Source organism: Engraulis encrasicolus, chromosome 23 (assembly GCF_034702125.1).
Source record: "Engraulis encrasicolus isolate BLACKSEA-1 chromosome 23, IST_EnEncr_1.0, whole genome shotgun sequence".
Classification (NCBI taxonomy): Eukaryota; Metazoa; Chordata; class Actinopteri; order Clupeiformes; family Engraulidae; genus Engraulis; species Engraulis encrasicolus.
In genome coordinates, this window is record NC_085879.1 from 41,171,653 (window position 1) to 41,188,434 (window position 16,782).

Sequence of the window (16,782 nt, forward strand, 5' to 3'; positions counted from 1 at the left end):
TTTCAGGGGGTGCACAGAATTTTGTTTGTATTGAGATTGTGACCAAAATTCTGCAAGCAAACATTATAATCAGGCCCTCATGTGAAGTAATTTATCACTTAAATCATTTTTTGTGAGTATTGAAATATTGGTTGGGGGTGCACAGCTTGTCTTGAGTGCAGGTAAGGGGGAGCTTTAAGAAAAAAATGTTAAGAATCACTTGCTAAGGTTTACAATGTGCATGTCATTTTTAAGTCATGGTGAAAGTATGGCAACTACTTTTCACTTTTTTTTCTTTTTGCTCTATCTCCCTTTATTTTAAAAGAAAAATGTAAAAGTTTCCACCCATCCATTTTCCCCTGAAAGGCTGAAAGGGGCTATAGTGGTGTGTCATTCCAGCAAACATCACAGACACTCTGTTCTGCCATACAATTCACTTCAATGGAAACTAGTCTATTTTGATGACAAATGTACCAACAGTCCTTCAAATGTGTGCACATCAGTGTCTTTCCCAATCCCACCCTTTTCCTTAAGAAAAACACACCCCATTCCATGCATCATTCCATGTGTGCGCGCCGCTAACCTATTCCACAGTTACACATGGTGCTTACATATACATTCCTTCTTGAGACAGCCACCTACGTACGTGTACCTATGTTGAGTGGTTGATGGCCACTCCGTCTGTTTTCCATGATGGCCATTCAGTTGGTGTTTTCAAGTGGTTAACAACATAATGGATGTCTTCAGGAAAGCTGTGACATGGACATGAAGGAGTTAATATGTGGCACAGTGGTGAAGTGCATTAGGTTATGCAAAACATTTATGGGAAGTTCCACGGGTTTGTTCTCTCTCTCTCTCTCTCTCTCTCTCTCTCTCTCTCTCTCTCTCTCTCTCTCTCTCTCTCTCTGCTAGGTTTTTAGGCTTACAGTCTGTTTATCAACATTCCTTGTTAAGCCATTTCTACTAGTATGGCTTAAATATGACTCTTCAGACAACAAAGGTAACATGTGGTAAAAAAAACAGAGTCAGAACTACAACCTGCTTAATGACTCTGAGACCATCTGACTGCATGCATTATGCATGTCCCTTATTCAGAGGTAGGGGCGATGTGTGTGTGTGTTTGTGTGTGTGTGTGTGTGTGTGTGTGTGTGTGTGTGTGTGTGTGTGTGTGTGTGTGTGTGTGTGTGTGTGTGTGTGTGTGTGTGTGTGTGTGTGTGTCCGTCCGTGTGTGTCCGCATTACTCATGCTGGCTGGCATGGTGATCTGATCTCATCTCCATGGAACTTGTGCATTTTAAAGGGGAAACTCGTGTGAGGATGGTGGGCACAGGGGCCCCATGTTTATATTTCGCTTAGGGCCCCAAAATGGCTAGATCCGACCCTGGCCTGGCTCTCCGCTACCTAACACTCCAGCCACACACCTGTCAGCCTCTAATCCACCTGACCAATAAGGCACTCCTGCAGGCAGGGAAGCCAACAGAGGGGGACAAAGGGGTCACTTGTCCCGGGCCCAATGAGAGAGGGGGGCCCAGAATTGGATCCTCATTACATTGTAGGCATTGTGTTCGGGGCACTGTCAGATGTCTTTGTCCCGGGCCCAGCCAAAGCTGTAAGCGGCCCTGCCTGCGTGTAGTGTAAGCCCTCTGAAGAGGGTAATGTGAGAGGGCGTTGGTTGGTTTCTCTGGGAGTTTTAGAAAGCAAGACAGACAGTTTGCACATGGTTGTGCACTGCATGACACTTGCACAAACATTTTTTTTTCTTGAAGAGGGGTGTATGGGTGTGTACCTGTATGTATGTTTGAAGTATGTTTGTATGTAACAGGTCTGTTTGCATGTGATAAAGTGATGAAGTGCATGTGTGTTATATAACGGTCAAAAAGAGTATGAACATGAGTCTGCAGTTTCTAGTTTCCGCAATTTCTAGTTTCTCTTGGCTCTCCTAGAACAGTGGTTTTCAAAGTTGGGGACGGGGACCCCTGGGGGGCCGCGAGAGGGTGCAAGGGGGGCCGCGGCAGGTTGGCAGGAAAAGCATAGAAACAAAATAAATACTTAAATAAATTTAATAGCTAATGTATACAAAAAATATACCAAATATAAGATAATATTCCTATACCGCATTATAATAATCTATTGCATCGCTGAACATTACTACGTTAAGTTAATGTATATCTCCAAGCGATGCACTGACTAACAGGCCTTGACTATGGTTGTAAAAAGGGATGTATAGAAAAATAGTGTGGCACGACCCATGTCAGGGGGGCCTTGGCTGGAAGATACTGGTAGGCTATATGTGGGGGCCTTGGTTGGAAGATATTGGTATATGGGGGGTCCTTGGTAGTAAAGTTTGGGAACCCCTGTCCTAGAATAACTGAGTTAAAGGTGCACGGTGTAATATTTTTAGTAGATTCTTTCCAGAATCCATGCTGCCCGTTCACAAACGTTACCATTTCACAAAATCTTACCACCATCTTAAAATCCTAAGTATATAATGAAGACTGAAAAAAAACACTTTTTTATACATGAAAACGTGGATTTTCTCCATGCACGTCATTTTGAATTTTCAGAATTTCCTTACTATACAGTACTTTGGTCATAGTAGTAAATATTCATGAATAGATAACATTTTTGGCAATAGACAGGGCAGTGTGATATGGTTATTTTGAAGTACAGGGTATTGGTTGCAGTCCCTGGAGCAGTATGGGCTTAGGTGCCTTGCTCAAGAGCACCTCATCCATGGAGTGTGGTAGGGAGTGAAAGGGTGGGATTCAAACTTTGCAACCCTCTGATCTAAAGCCCATCTCCTCAACTATTAGGCCACCGCTCATCATTATTACTTACACTGTACATCGAAAACATTGAATCATGTTCTGTTGTTATCCTGGGTTACATCAGAGATTTCATGAACATCTGTGTCTTTTTCACCACGGATCCAGTGCCAAGTGTCGATGACAGGGCCAACCCCTCTATTGAAGAGGGAAATCGTGATCAGTTTTTGGGACCGAGGTCAGCGTGTGGTCATTGAATGTGCCTTATCAAATGTTTTCTCTGTGTCACCGTTGCAGCCAAGACGGTAGCACATTGCACCTCTGTTCCATGTAAAGCGCTTTTATGATTGACCCGGCATTGACCACAGTTTCTAAACAAGCCATTTCATTCACAGATGGTGAAGGCAAACATGATATCTGCCATATCTCTCTCACTGTGTTGTTCAAGGCTAACTTGAATGTGACTATCAATCTGCTGCTGACCACTCTAACACACCAGAAGTAGTATTACATTGTAGTGTTACATTGGTGTTGGGTTAGTGAAATATGTAAGTATTGGGTGTTCTGCAGGAGATACTAAACCCTGTTTTTTCAAAGGTTTGCTCCATTTAAAATGGTAAACAAACTTCGTGAACCACCTGCTGTTATCTTACTAAGTGACAAAGCCACAAAAAAACTTGGAACTTCAAACTAGGTTTTTAGGTGAAGGCTTCCAAATGGTGTCCCATTGAAAACCAAACTGAGAAAAGCGGTCTGCCAGGACAGGGAAACTTGACCATAGAAACTGGTCTCACAATTACAGTCAACTGTGAGACTGAGGCAAAAATTGATCTCTTATCACTTACTGCATCCAATTATGCGGTAGAGAGTGTGAATCTTGAAAGAATATTTTGTTTTCCACAGCTGATCATATGCCATCTTCTTCACACTGTACAATATCGTGGATCCAGTGTCTTCTTCATATGACCTGCTAAGCTAGTCGTGTGAATAAGAGAGTTGCAGTCTACAGGAACGTCATCCCTTCTTCTGTCTAAAATATTGTGGGGGTGCTTAAAAGTCGAAAGTAGTAAAGTACCACCAATATTTTAAATATGATATATATTTATGGTAACACTTTATTTCAGGGATACATCTATTAGCACTAATACATACATACATACATACATACATACATACATACATACATACATACATACATACATACATACATACAGACATACATACATACATACATACAAACTGTATAAGTAACTTGTAAGGCATGTACAAAGCAAAATCAAACATTTGTTAGGCATGTATTCACAAATGTCTTGTTCATGCACAATAAAGGATTTATTACCAATTTAACCTTAGTAAGGACCTAGTAGGCCTTAGCGTTTGCTTAGTACATGCCTTACAAGTTACTTATGCTGGCATTAACATTGTATGTATTAGTGCTTATAGATGTATCCCTAAAATAAAGTGTTACCATATTTATTTATATATTCCATTATCTATCACTTTATTTGGGTCATCTGGGGCCACTAGTGCCATGGCAGAATACCTTACACACCGACTCTTGTCGAGTGGAATAGAGAAACTTTATTAAAGAGAAAAAACTTCTGCCAATTTCAACATGCATTTGAAATACGCACACTACCCTGGACTTGTCAGTAGCTCAGAATAAATAGCTCAGATCTCGGAAAGAGCTGACTCGAAAAATGCAGCATCACCGGGTACTGACAAGTCAAGGGTAGCGTGAGCAACAAAACAACATATTGAATTTGGCAGAAGTTATCCTTTAATCCCTGAGGGAAAATAAGGTAACATCAGTTAGTGAATGGCAGGTCACTGGACCTGGGAAATATTAGAACTGGGGGATATTCAAAGTATGGTCCGCATTAATATGCAATAATAACTGTATAATCAATGTGCCATTATCAATTTAATACATACAAGTACCCAGGGAAATGATGGTCCTGCTTTCTAGAACAACCCCATTGAACCTGTCTTGGAGCATGCAGGTTATAATTATTTGAATGAATCACCCTTATTAAGTATGTGACACAGGGTCAGTGTGCGTGTCTATGGTTTTTCAGAACAGTAGTGGAGCTTATTGTAATACTGGCAACACCATACAGGACCATGGCAGGAGCTAGATGGATAGTCTTACAGACCCTTAACACTGTGGAGTTGACACTCCCTCATTCATGCCCCTTAACCCTTGACCCCTACTCTTACTCCGACTAAGTAAGCACACTACACTAGGCCTGCCAGAACTGAGCCGGGCTGGAGTTGCCCTGTAGTGTGTGCGTTCTGTGCAGCGCACCGTTAAGGGAATGTGTATGTAAAAGTATACGTTCGAGATAAGACGTTTTGGGTACCGGCTTAGAATGTTGTTTTCAAAGAAATATTTGTAGGGAGAGTGTTTGATTTAAGATTACAAGTCTGGAAGGGTGTTTGCTGCTGGACAGGGGTGAATTTCTCAAAACCAAAGTTGCTAACTACATTAGCTACTTTGCTGTTTTCAATGCATTTTCCCATTGGCAACTACCGAAGTTGCTAACAGGCTAACAACTTCTCCTTTGAGAAACTCACCCCTGCAGTCTAATTCGGAAGCGGTAGGTGGTGCAAATTGTGCTTTGTGATTGGCATGGCACCTTGTCATTATTGCCTGAATCTACAGTACACAACTTGATTTGAAACATTTTTTTTTGACAAAGGGAATAAACTGTTGAATAAAGTGTCTCCAAAACCCAATGTGCAGAGCAAAGAAGAGCAAACATGCCGCTCTTAAGTGATGACACATGTTCAGTTCATGTTAAGTGTATTCTAAAGGAAATTCAGTGCAGCAAGTACACAGACTAAAACACACAAGCAAACAGAAGGACATTAGTTGGAACATTATTAGTTGGTTTATTATAAATAGACTTAGTATTGCAACTGTTGCAAGGACAGTCCTTCTTGCACATGTATAATGGCAGTTTGACTCATACACTGGCCAACCTGCTTGCAGTATAACTTTAATGGACATTTTGCTGCATATCTACCTCATTATTATGTATTTATACTATTCACCATGGAGGGTGTTTACACCAAGTCATCTTTTCATTCGCTTCTTCTGCCCATTTGTCACATTGGTCCTTTTGTTGTCATTTCCCCCCTGATTTGACCCTGGCATATCACGTTCCTATGTAAAGCCCTGTTGGTCTTGCTCCCGAAACTCTGATCCGCTTAGAGGTTGAACTGGTGTTCTGCAGAGATTTTTTTTGCCTACTTTTTCATACCTTTTGTGTGTGTGATACATCAGTGGTAGCACAGTTCTCTTGGGAAACTCTAGCTGCGCTACACTTGAAAAAAAGCCCTGCTTGAAGTAGGCAAAACAGCTTACCTTGTTTAATAGTTCACATTTCTTTACACTAGCTGGTATCACATAGCCCTACCAACACACTTGCAAGGCCTTCCAGCATGCAAGAACCTGAAAATCTTGGCATGACAAGTTGTCTGAACCCCGTGAACTACTAGACTTATGAACTGTGAGAGACAGTTACCTGCCAGACCAAATCTGCTTTGGGTGCACCAAGGACAACTGCACGTTTTTCTTTTCGTTTTTTTTCTTTTAAATATTTATTTAGGGGCTTTTATGCCTTTATTTGACGGGACAGTTGAAGATGGTGACAGGAAGCGAATGTGACAGAGAGACAGGGGAGGATCGGGAAATGACCCTCGAACTGGGGTCCCCATGGGTGGGCATGCAAGCCCAAATGTGGGGGGCTTAGCGCGCTGCGCCACACCGCCCCGCAGCACGTGTTTCCCTGCTCACTACAATCTGTGTTGGGCTAGCAGTGAAAGGGTTCCTCTCTAAGAGATGTGAGACCTACTGGTGATTCTAGCCTGATACGAAACCTAACCTACTTGCCTCCCCTCCATCCGATTCTTCAGTAGGCTAGGCCACAAACCATCATCTATGCTTGTGGTGCACACATCTTAGAGCCTCCGGTGCCTTGATTCATTGCTGTAGCCTACCCATCAACCAATTCATTTAGACTCCAGGCTCTGCCTGCCTGTCTGTCTGTCTGCGTGCCTGTCTGTCTTTCTGTCTGACGGACTTTTTACTTTTTGTTTGTAATATATAATAGTAGTTTTATTGGGGACTACAAAATAACGTAGGCTAGTATCTATGTATGTATGTATGTATGTATGTATGTATGTATGTATGTATGTATGTATGTATGTATGTATGTATGTATGCCTATTTATTTATTTATTTATTCAATTAATGTATGTATTTATTTATATTTGCCTTGAGCCAGGCCCCAAATTCTGGCCATCTGCATCATATGGGAAAAAAAAATAACAATGTATTTTGGCAAGGTATATCCTCCCACTTCTAGAAAAAGCCTGATAGCATTCATGGGGTGGTAGCGAAATCACTTTGCTCAGCTCTTGAAGTTACACCTTACAGGCATGGGCGTCATGGTGGGGACATGTCCATACCACTTTCGAGATAAACATAGCTTGTCCCCACCACATTTTCCCAAATGTAATGCAAAAACAGCATATCCGGACAATTTGCCATTAAAATGTCCCCACCACTTTTCGAGCCAAACCTACACCTTTGCTTAAAGGTAAGGCTTATCAATCTCAGGCCTCACCCTGTTGGTGTTTATCAATGGCCATCGTGGCTCCTTTAAGAATACGTCACGAACTATCCCGGAAGTAAGCCCTCACCAAACCAAACAAAATCATGGCAGACTTTCTTGCAGAAAACGAACTATTGACGCTAAGAAATCGTTTTAAAAGGGATGCCGAGTATCTGCTTCAAGGGATATCTGATGATGGAGAGGAAAAGAGTAAGTCTAATCTGAACTGTGAGCATTTCTCAGCCTAGGACGGGTAACTATTGGATTGGATTTCTCTATCAGTCCACCGTTAATCGACATTTCTACTGTACACATCCACACACAATTGCCCCGACGCTTGCTTGATCGTAACTAGTTCTAATCAGATACTTCAAACAGACATGTCTTATTTAACTGACGTCTGCAACTTGCTGTTTCCTTCCTAATGTCATGAAGTAGGCAACTTTAGTAGCCAGTTTGCTTCCTATGTTGACTTATCAGGAATAAGCAAGTGAAGTCAAAACACGCAGGACAATTCATTGCGCAAGACAATAAAGATTGCATTATTTAGGCAAAGCCTATGTTGACTGTTAAACACCCATATTAAATCATGTTTAGTCAACTTGGTAGGTAACTAATTGGCATCAAGTCACAATGTCACATAGCCTTCGTCTTCAAAGACATTCATTGTCTGCCTCTGATTGAGTCATAGCAACACTGCATGTATTGTTTACTAAAGACTAGCTATTGTCATCGCACAGCTGAGCTAGCTGGCATCGGCAGCTCCTTTTGATTAAACATTGCTTCACTTAACTTTATTCAGCGAACGTGTTAACTAATGGATACTCGATCTAGGCAGTTCTGTAAAGAAACAGTAACACCCGAAAAGATGCCTAGTGTTGTAGCTGCAGTGTATGTCTATGCTCACCCATGGAACTGCTCCCCAACCAGGCAGCCTGCTAAGGTCACGGTATCAGATTTTGTCCACTTATCATGTGTTTGTACGTGTTCTACATTTATGATATTGTGCATCATAATGCAACATTCTTAATACATGGTTTATGCTGATATTTGGTTGGCCTACTGCCTCTTCTGCAACTTTCTAAGGATGTGCAGTGTGCACATAATCTGATCATTTCTTTCTGTATTGTCTTTTTTTAGGCAAAGAAGAAAAGGATGCCAAACCACTGCCACGAATTAACAAGCACTCTGTCTTCTGGATCCTAGCATCTGTGGGCTTGACCTACTATGTGAATTTCTTCAATGTTGTCCTGGAGAACACAGATATTAAAAGGTATTTGACAGGCCCTACGTGTTAGGAATTGTGTTAAAATGTTGCCAATGGATACTGTGATGGGATGGGGCCCAGCTACCTATTGGATATGTTTCAGCTGTATACACCAACTAACTTAGGTCACTAAAATCAATGGAGAAGAACTGACTGGTAATTCCAAATGTCAAATCAAAGTGTGTAGAGGCAGCCTTTAGCTCCTACGGCGTAAAGCTTTGGAACCAGCATCCAGATGAAGTTTAAAAAAAATGCACCCACTACTGATCATTTAAAATCTAGACTTAAGATGAAGCTGTTCTCAGACGCCTTCCCCTAGCTCCTCTAAGCGATGTTTTTTATTATTATTATTATTTTCTTTGATTCTAATTAATGTTTTATATTGTTGTTTTAATTTTCTTTGACTCTAATTCTGTTTCCTTTTGTTTTACTTTAACTTTTTGTGAAGCACTTGCCTTGCCTATCGGGAATAGTGCTATAGTACTAAGGTTTTGTGTTGTTTCTGCATTGCCATCATGGGCTCTCCAAATATCGAATCAATAGTAGTGTAGAGCTGTCCAAACTTTAAGAAGCTGTTAACAATGTTCTTCCTTGTAGTGCCTCCCTTGGTAACAACAATAATGTCCGCTCACAAACACATTTGCTCGCTACTATAATAATAACTCCGTTATTATACCCTTGTTTACTCTTTCTTCCTCTACATATCCATAGCTGTTCTTCCTTTTACTTTTTATGAACCATACTTTTTATAACCTAGGTTTTATAAGACTACTTTACCACAGTGTAATGTAATTCAGGCAAACCTGTGACGCACATGTTCATGCTTTTTTCCCTCCTCTGTAGCTGGTGGTTTAATGTTGGGCTAGTGCTGCTGACTGTGTGCCTAGGCCTGGCTGGCTTCTGCATCGTCTACCTGGAGTGGTGCAGGGGCATCCAGCACTATGACCAGGAGTACCCCGCCATCCCTCCCATCACCACCGCCGCCTTCATAGCCGCCTCTTGCAGGTCAGTAGGGATGCACCGATACCACTTTTTTGAAAACCGATACAAGTACGAGTACATTAATGTGTGTACTTGCCGATACTGAGTATCGATACCGATACCTTTTACAGCCAAAATACAATGAAAATAAATGCATGGCCTTGTTTTTTCCTCCTGTGATATTTGTATTGTCCATTTCCATGTAGATTTAAATGTTAGTAAATGTATGAGGGGGCACTTTTTTCCACACTGCTTTCAAGTCCACAGAACGTGACAAGATTTTGCATTGTTTTGTGTAATAGCTACTGACTGCTGTAACAAAGACAGACAAGAAAGAACAACACAGTATTTATAAACAAACAATAACTGGACTGTGTCTCTCATCTACTTTAGTTTGTATTGAAATTGTAAGAAGAACACGGAAACATTCAGAAATGCTTTATTTTGTTTTAAATCTAATGAAATCTGTTCATATATGGCCTCATACTAGTTTCACACAGAGGGTTTGGACCGGCACAATTGAGCACTGATTTCCAGGCAGGAGGCGTGAACTCTGTTGAACTTTGGATCTGATTGCATCCAATCGCTAACGTTTGGTCTGCCTTAGTCTGTCCTGATTGGATATGATTGCCCAATCTGTAATGTGTCATTGCTATTAAGTATATTAACATTGTCTTTATTTTTTGTCTTTCTCTGTATTTTCTTCTATTGATGAAGCTTTAATATAGCACTATGGCCAGTGTGGTCATTCTTCACTCCAGTCATCCTCTTCACCCAGTTCATGGGAGTTGTGATGTTCATCTCGCTCTTAGGATAACACCAAAAAGGTAAGTTGGAATTGTTCAATATTAAAATGCCACAACCTAATTCAAAAACTGTGCTTTCTTCTAAATGTTTCATCGAATTGAAAACCGTGGCTGTAATTTACAGGAAATAATTTTGTTGTGGTCCTTTTCCCTTTCTGATTTCGCAGATACCAAGGATGTCAAGACTTTGTAACTAACAACCACTTACAAGTATTCAAAAGACTTTTTTTTAAACAGCAAACAACTGTTTACTATTACTGCTTCATGCGCTTCAATGTTTTTGCCATTGTTTTAAATTAAGCTTTTTTAAAAACTGTCTTGTCCAAAAATGGAAATGTTTGTAATTAACCAGTAAACTTGAATTGTTTTTTGTAAAATATTTCGTAGATGAGTCATCTGTCTTAACATACATATTGTGATTTTGAAGTTTCAACTTGGTATCGACCAAACTGTTGACAAGAGCATTTTGTTTTGACTGTGATGTGTTTAAAGAGCTTATGTAGTATTTTGTTGGGTGGGGGACACTGTGGGTTGGAGACGTAAAGGATTGCGAAGGGTAGTCACACACATGCAACAGTGGTTCTCTTGATTTAAAACTACTCACGTGACTGCAGTCAGGGCTGGATTAATGCATAGGCTAGATATGGCTGCAGGGCCCCTACATGCCAGGGGGCCCCTGATTGGTCAAAAGAGAAAAAATTGCAGAATTGTGACAAGATGCAATGTTGAGTACAGTTGATAGACATCCTTAACCCATTTTAGCCTATGCCCTTTTTGGGAAAAGGTCCCCTCTGCGCATTAAAACCTGAATGTCTCAGCCTCCCAAGCACATGAAAACATGAAATGAGTTGCATTTAAAAACTAGGACCCTCATTTTCAATTAGCGCGTGTTCGTTCATTCAGCTCTTTTTTTAATAAAAACCCTCAAATCTCAAAAGCCTGGTTGCAGCGTATATGTCGCTCCTGGCTAAAACAGGTTAATTCCTTGCTCGTAATTGTGACACTGTCTATGTAAATTTGTCACGAAATTTGCCATCAGGCGGGGCCCACAGCAACCTGTAGCCTAGGGGCCCCAGGCCAGCTTAATCCGGCCCTGACTGCAGTTTTCAGTAGTAGTACAGAAGGTAATGTAGGTACCAGACCATCAGTTCAAAGCATTGTCTTAACTTCAGGAAGTGATTGTCTTTAACTTAACAACTCAATATAATTGGCTTAACATGATCAGCATGTTTTGTCAGGGTAATGAGCAAACAGTGATCCAATTAGTGCAGAATGTCCTGCCATATAGCTGCACCTTGGAAAATCAATTGTGTACATATGCTGACATAACATTTGGCAGCAGGTTCGATCAATAGTGGGTTTGCTTACTGATTCTGTGTTGAAGATGTTAGATGATATTGTGACGTGGAAAGGAACACATGAATTGCACTAAACCACAAGAGTGACAGGTTATTATCCAAGTTCATGAGCGGACACAATGAGCAGGGTTAATGGGCAGCCGTGGCCTAAGGCAGTGGTTCCCAAACTTTTTCAGCTACGATCCCCTTTTTGGACTTCGGAATATTTTCGCAACCCCCTACCTACCATAGCTTAGCAATGGATTTCTAGCAATATTAGTGGACAAATTATTTATGGAAAATCTAGCAATATTAATGGGCAAAAATTGGCTAGGTTTTCTGCTAATAGTTTGTCGGCTAATATTGCTAGAAATTCACTGGACAGCAAATACATCTATTTGCTGTTATCTGTTAACCTGTGGATTTGCCATTTTAATGCAATGTCCCTTTTGTCCGCGACCCTCCATCAGTACCTCCGCGACCCCCGCCCCCACAGGGGTCCTGACCCCAGTTTGGGAACCATTGGCCTAATGGTTAGGGAGTTGGTCTGAAGATCAGGGGGTTGCAGGTTTGAATCCCACCCTTGCCTCTCCCTACACCTCCATGGTTGATGTGTCCTTGATCAAAGCACCTAACCCTACACTGCTGCAGGGACTGTAACCAATGCCCTGTAAATAACTATGTTGCTTTGGATTACAGCCTTGGTCTCCAAACAAAGGCCTGTGGGCCAAATCTTGCCAGGGCATGTCAAACATTTGGCCCACCATGAGGTCAGTACAAATGAAAACATAAATGTGTGTGATTTTCGATCACTAAAACTTCAGTGGGCAGTATCTCTCAAAGCATTCACAGAGAGTGTACTGTACTAACAGTCTCATAACAGACATTGACAAGAAGGGAAAATGGAACAGCAAAAATATGTTCTCTCCCCAGAGATCTATATTGTTTCTCATTAGGTTGAGGCGTTGGTTTGGCCCGCAGCCTCACTTGCTCTACATAATTTGGCCCTTGGAGAAAAATAATTGGAGACCACTGGATAAAAATGTCAGCTACGTGTAATGTGATCATGAAGATGCCAGATTGGCTTGTTTAGTGGATCTAATAGGTGTGGACAGGGGCGTAGCAGCAAATTGTGAGCCCTATATGTACTATCAGCTCCAATGGACCCCCCCAGTCACATATCCACATAAATCAGACACTGTGTGGACCCTAGGGCTGGGCGGTTTTGGAAAAAATGTGTATCACGGTTTTCTTGATGAAAATTAATATCACGGTTCTCTGCACAATTTGTTTTCATAAGTAGTGATTTTCCCCCATATCTAAATGTTTTTAAAAATGAGAGAAAATGTTGAATTTTAATTCATCTCCATTTCTATTTTAATCACTATTTTGGAATAAAAACAAAAAAACCTTCCCTCATCAAAAAGTGAACCTTGTGTAGGTGAAAAACATCACGTTTTTTTTTTTTACGGTATACCGCCCAGCACCTAGTGGGCCCCCTACATACATGGGTCCCTGGTAACTCAGTCACACTTAACCTCCCTGTACGACACCCCTGGGTATGGGTCAGTCCCTGTTGGCTTTCTTACGGCACATCACCCAGAATTTTTTTTTTATTGGTACAATGAGTGCAGGTGGGTGATCTAGAGTTCGCATTGTTGTTTCTTCCTCTTCACCATTGACAACCACGCGAGGTCAAACACAGTTTATGGATCTACAATGGAGAGGGGTGGTGTGCTTGTTCTATTCTGTAGATGTCAGATGAGATTTCAGGATGAAACAAAGAATATCTAGTGCTTTGTACAGCAGGTCACGAGAGGAAACATGATTTCGTGACTGGAACAGGTTAATTCTTGTCCACTGTATCACAAAGAAGGGAGGGACTTGCATATGTAGAGGTTAAGTCTCTTGGGCGTTTAAATACCTTAACAATGTTTCTGTGCTTCTCAACCTGTAATGGGGAAAGGCACCTCTCAATTCATTTGTCAGGTGTGTAAAATATGCACTGTTACCAATGTAATTACAACACTAGTAATATAATATATTACATAATTGAAACTATGTAATACTATACTGCTAGTGATCACATCCACAACAGTCCTCTGCTTGTGCTTCTGCTTGATGCATTTCTGCCACCCATGGACTAAAGTTACAATGAATACGTTTGATTAGGATATCTCTCAGTCTATTGAATGCAGAGGCGCATCTTGCCAACAGGCAAGGTAGGCAGCCGCTTGGGGCCCCCAAGCCCCTGGATAGTAAACAACAGCCCACACTTTACCACAGTAGTGGCGATTTTGGTTCAAATGTTCATTCTTTTGCATTTTTTGCTTGGGGCCCCATCTGATCCTAGAATCGAGACACAATACAGACCTCTAAGGTGGCTGAACACAAAATGTCAAAGTATTGCTTTAAAACTCAGCACAGCTGTTCCTTCACCTCCCCCTGTGCCTTATACCGTAAGTGCATTGTATTGGCCAATGCATAGGTTTGCTTGCTCAATGTATTTTGTAGATTCCAGATGATAACTGTATGAAAGATGGGTGTCTGAATTTTAGAACAACATAGAAAGAAGTTACTCAGTAGCCTTTGTCAAAAGTAGGCTACACCGAGAGGTCTATGGTTGTGTATATCCAGTATACTTGTACACACTTTCAATCTAAACATGACATGGAATACTCCTGGACTCTGAGGAAGGCGCAGGTGCGCCGAAACGTCAGTCACTTTGTGCACCAAAATAATAAAAACCTCTAAAAACGTTGCTGAGTGCTCCAGTCATCCCTGGCTGGCTCTATAGTCACTGTGAAGTACCACAGCTTGTCTTGATACTGCTGTCTTCGACTGTGAGCACGACCAAGGCTGAAGCGCAGACCTCCCCTCTTCGAAATGACATGGAAAACATTTAATAATACAAACAGGCAGGTAGTTAGGCTTACTGCTGACAAGTCTAAGTTAAACAGATAATAGTTCAGCACAAGCTGAAGCTCCCTCAGTGGTATAGCATCCAGACACTCATAGGTGTGCACATACGTATAGGGACGTGGTCATGCTAAAGCACCTGCCCCTTTGCCCTACTGAACAAAAAAGGCCCTTTTTGAAAGTTACTTTTATGGATGTTTTTCCAACCAAAATGTACTGTGTTCCATGTTGACATGTTGCTTGACAATCAAAAGCATGTGACAATTCTCCGCTATAACACTATGTAGCCTCCATATCCTGGTAAGGCAGCTGGAGGTTCTACATGCCCCCTGCCATCCCCCCCGAGCACCTGCCCCCCCCTCCAAAAGGTCTGTGCGCGCCACTTCAGCCACTATTCATGAGCAGGGTTGCCAGATGAGGCTGATGATTTCCAGCCCAAACATTTCTCAAAACCCGCCTGGAAGCCCTAAATCCCGCCCAATTCTATTGATCTCTATGGCCAAAAATTGTTTTTTTTTCTTTTCTCCAAAATCCATTTTCTCCCGCACGCACACAGCCATCCTAAGCAGCCCATTTGGATGGGAAACTGTCCAATCTGGCAACACTGTTCACGAGATGTTGTTTGGTGTTTGCAATAGCGGTTCCATATACTCCTTCGCAGGATGAGTCTCAGAGGGAGGGCAGTTGATGATGTGCTTTAAAGATGAGCTGTGGCTCTACCGCATCGCCTTGCTTGACATAAAGAGCCATTGTGGCTTTGGCAGAATAGAGGTGAAACTCGATCCCCACTCCTTTCTTCCCCTCCAGATCTTGGAAAGAGAGTCTTCTTGGCAATGAAAATAAAGGGATTATTTCAAAGTGTGTGTTTTAGCTGACAGTGATCAGTCTTTTTATCAGAATGCTTTGAAATGAAACGGTTTTGATAAGTTCCATTAAGTCTCCTGTCCTAATTAAACTAGGTGTTAGCTGTGGGACGGAGAGCGCAGGTGTGCAAAGGTGGCTATCACATAACCATTCTACTTGATCTTGCGTTTCCAGGAATGGCCAATTTGTTCACTTGAACGGATGTGTTTTCCAAGAGAATACACCAACATGGTAGCTGTTTAAATTTCTACTTAGTGCCGTCTTAAACCACTGGAAACAAAAATATAAGTGATACTTACACCAATAAAATGACAACTTGTAAAATGCTGATTTTTGCATGGAAATTGGATGCATATTTATTTAACTGTTTATATTTTTTATTGAAGTAGGGCCTATCTGCCATTATATAGGACATGTTGACACTTGACCACCTCCTATCATCACTACCCATTGGGTTTTAAAGGCCCTCTGAGATAACAAATTCACAGCCTCATGAGTAGACGAGAGAATAATTTGTTTTTTTTATTAATCCCAAGGGACGCACAACTTTTCACGTCTGACATTTTCAAGTGTAACAAGCCAAATTTCAATTCGGGCAAATGAGAGATTTGTCTGGATCGCATTTATTGCATTCAAAATATGACTTTGCCGTCTAAAAGTTTAATAGCCTACAATTAAGTCCCCTGAATGCATGGCATGTCCAGACTATACGCATAGGCTACAACACATTATATGATGAATATGCAATACAAAGCAGTCTATGACACGATGGAAATACGTTCATCACGATTGACAGGAGATTTTTTTTTATTCAGTTTCATTGTGTTGCCACTGTGCGTTGTGAAATGTGATTCTGTGGTGGTCCAGTAGCCTATAGGCTATTCATCTTGGAAGAGGTCAAAAACCAATTGAATCGCTTTTGATTGTCCACGGAAAGGTGATAATCTAATCAACACAAGTGGTATCATTCTACTGAATCATCAGTTTCAACCAGGATGCATGAGAAAGGGCGCATGAGTGCAAAGCCTTGGCCTATATCAGATAACCTTTGAAATGGACCAGAACATCCATAAACTGCTCTCCTTTCCAGTCAGACGGTCTGTACCGTCTGTGATGTGCTTCGCATGTGATATACGGAGTAGGCCAACAGGCAGACACTTTGTAACTTATAGCGGAACGTGTAGCACTTGAAAAAGCGCACTGACTTTTATGAATAGTCATATATATTAGCGTTCAACGCCAA

The 16,782-nt window shown here is 41.4% G+C and overlaps 1 protein-coding gene across 1 annotated transcript; it reads left to right on the forward strand.

The window, feature by feature from the left end:
- The first annotated feature begins 7,433 nt into the window (after positions 1-7,433).
- On the forward strand, positions 7,434-10,798 carry tmem128 (transmembrane protein 128). Its single transcript, XM_063189583.1, has 5 exons — positions 7,434-7,575; positions 8,506-8,638; positions 9,476-9,637; positions 10,331-10,440; positions 10,587-10,798. The coding sequence occupies exons 1-4, from the start codon at positions 7,470-7,472 to the stop codon at positions 10,428-10,430; spliced, it is 501 nt and encodes a 166-aa protein (XP_063045653.1). The 5' UTR covers positions 7,434-7,469; the 3' UTR covers positions 10,431-10,440; positions 10,587-10,798.
- The last annotated feature ends 5,984 nt before the right edge of the window (positions 10,799-16,782 follow it).

Excerpts from the sequence above, each read along its gene's own strand:
- tmem128 (XM_063189583.1), top strand. The coding sequence starts at position 7,470 with ATGGCAGACTTTCTTGCAGAAAACGAACTATTGACGCTAAGAAATCGT. Across the intron at positions 7,576-8,505 it reads TGATGATGGAGAGGAAAAGA|GCAAAGAAGAAAAGGATGCC; the intron begins GTAAGTCTAATC and ends GTCTTTTTTTAG. Across the intron at positions 9,638-10,330 it reads TTCATAGCCGCCTCTTGCAG|CTTTAATATAGCACTATGGC; the intron begins GTCAGTAGGGAT and ends CTATTGATGAAG.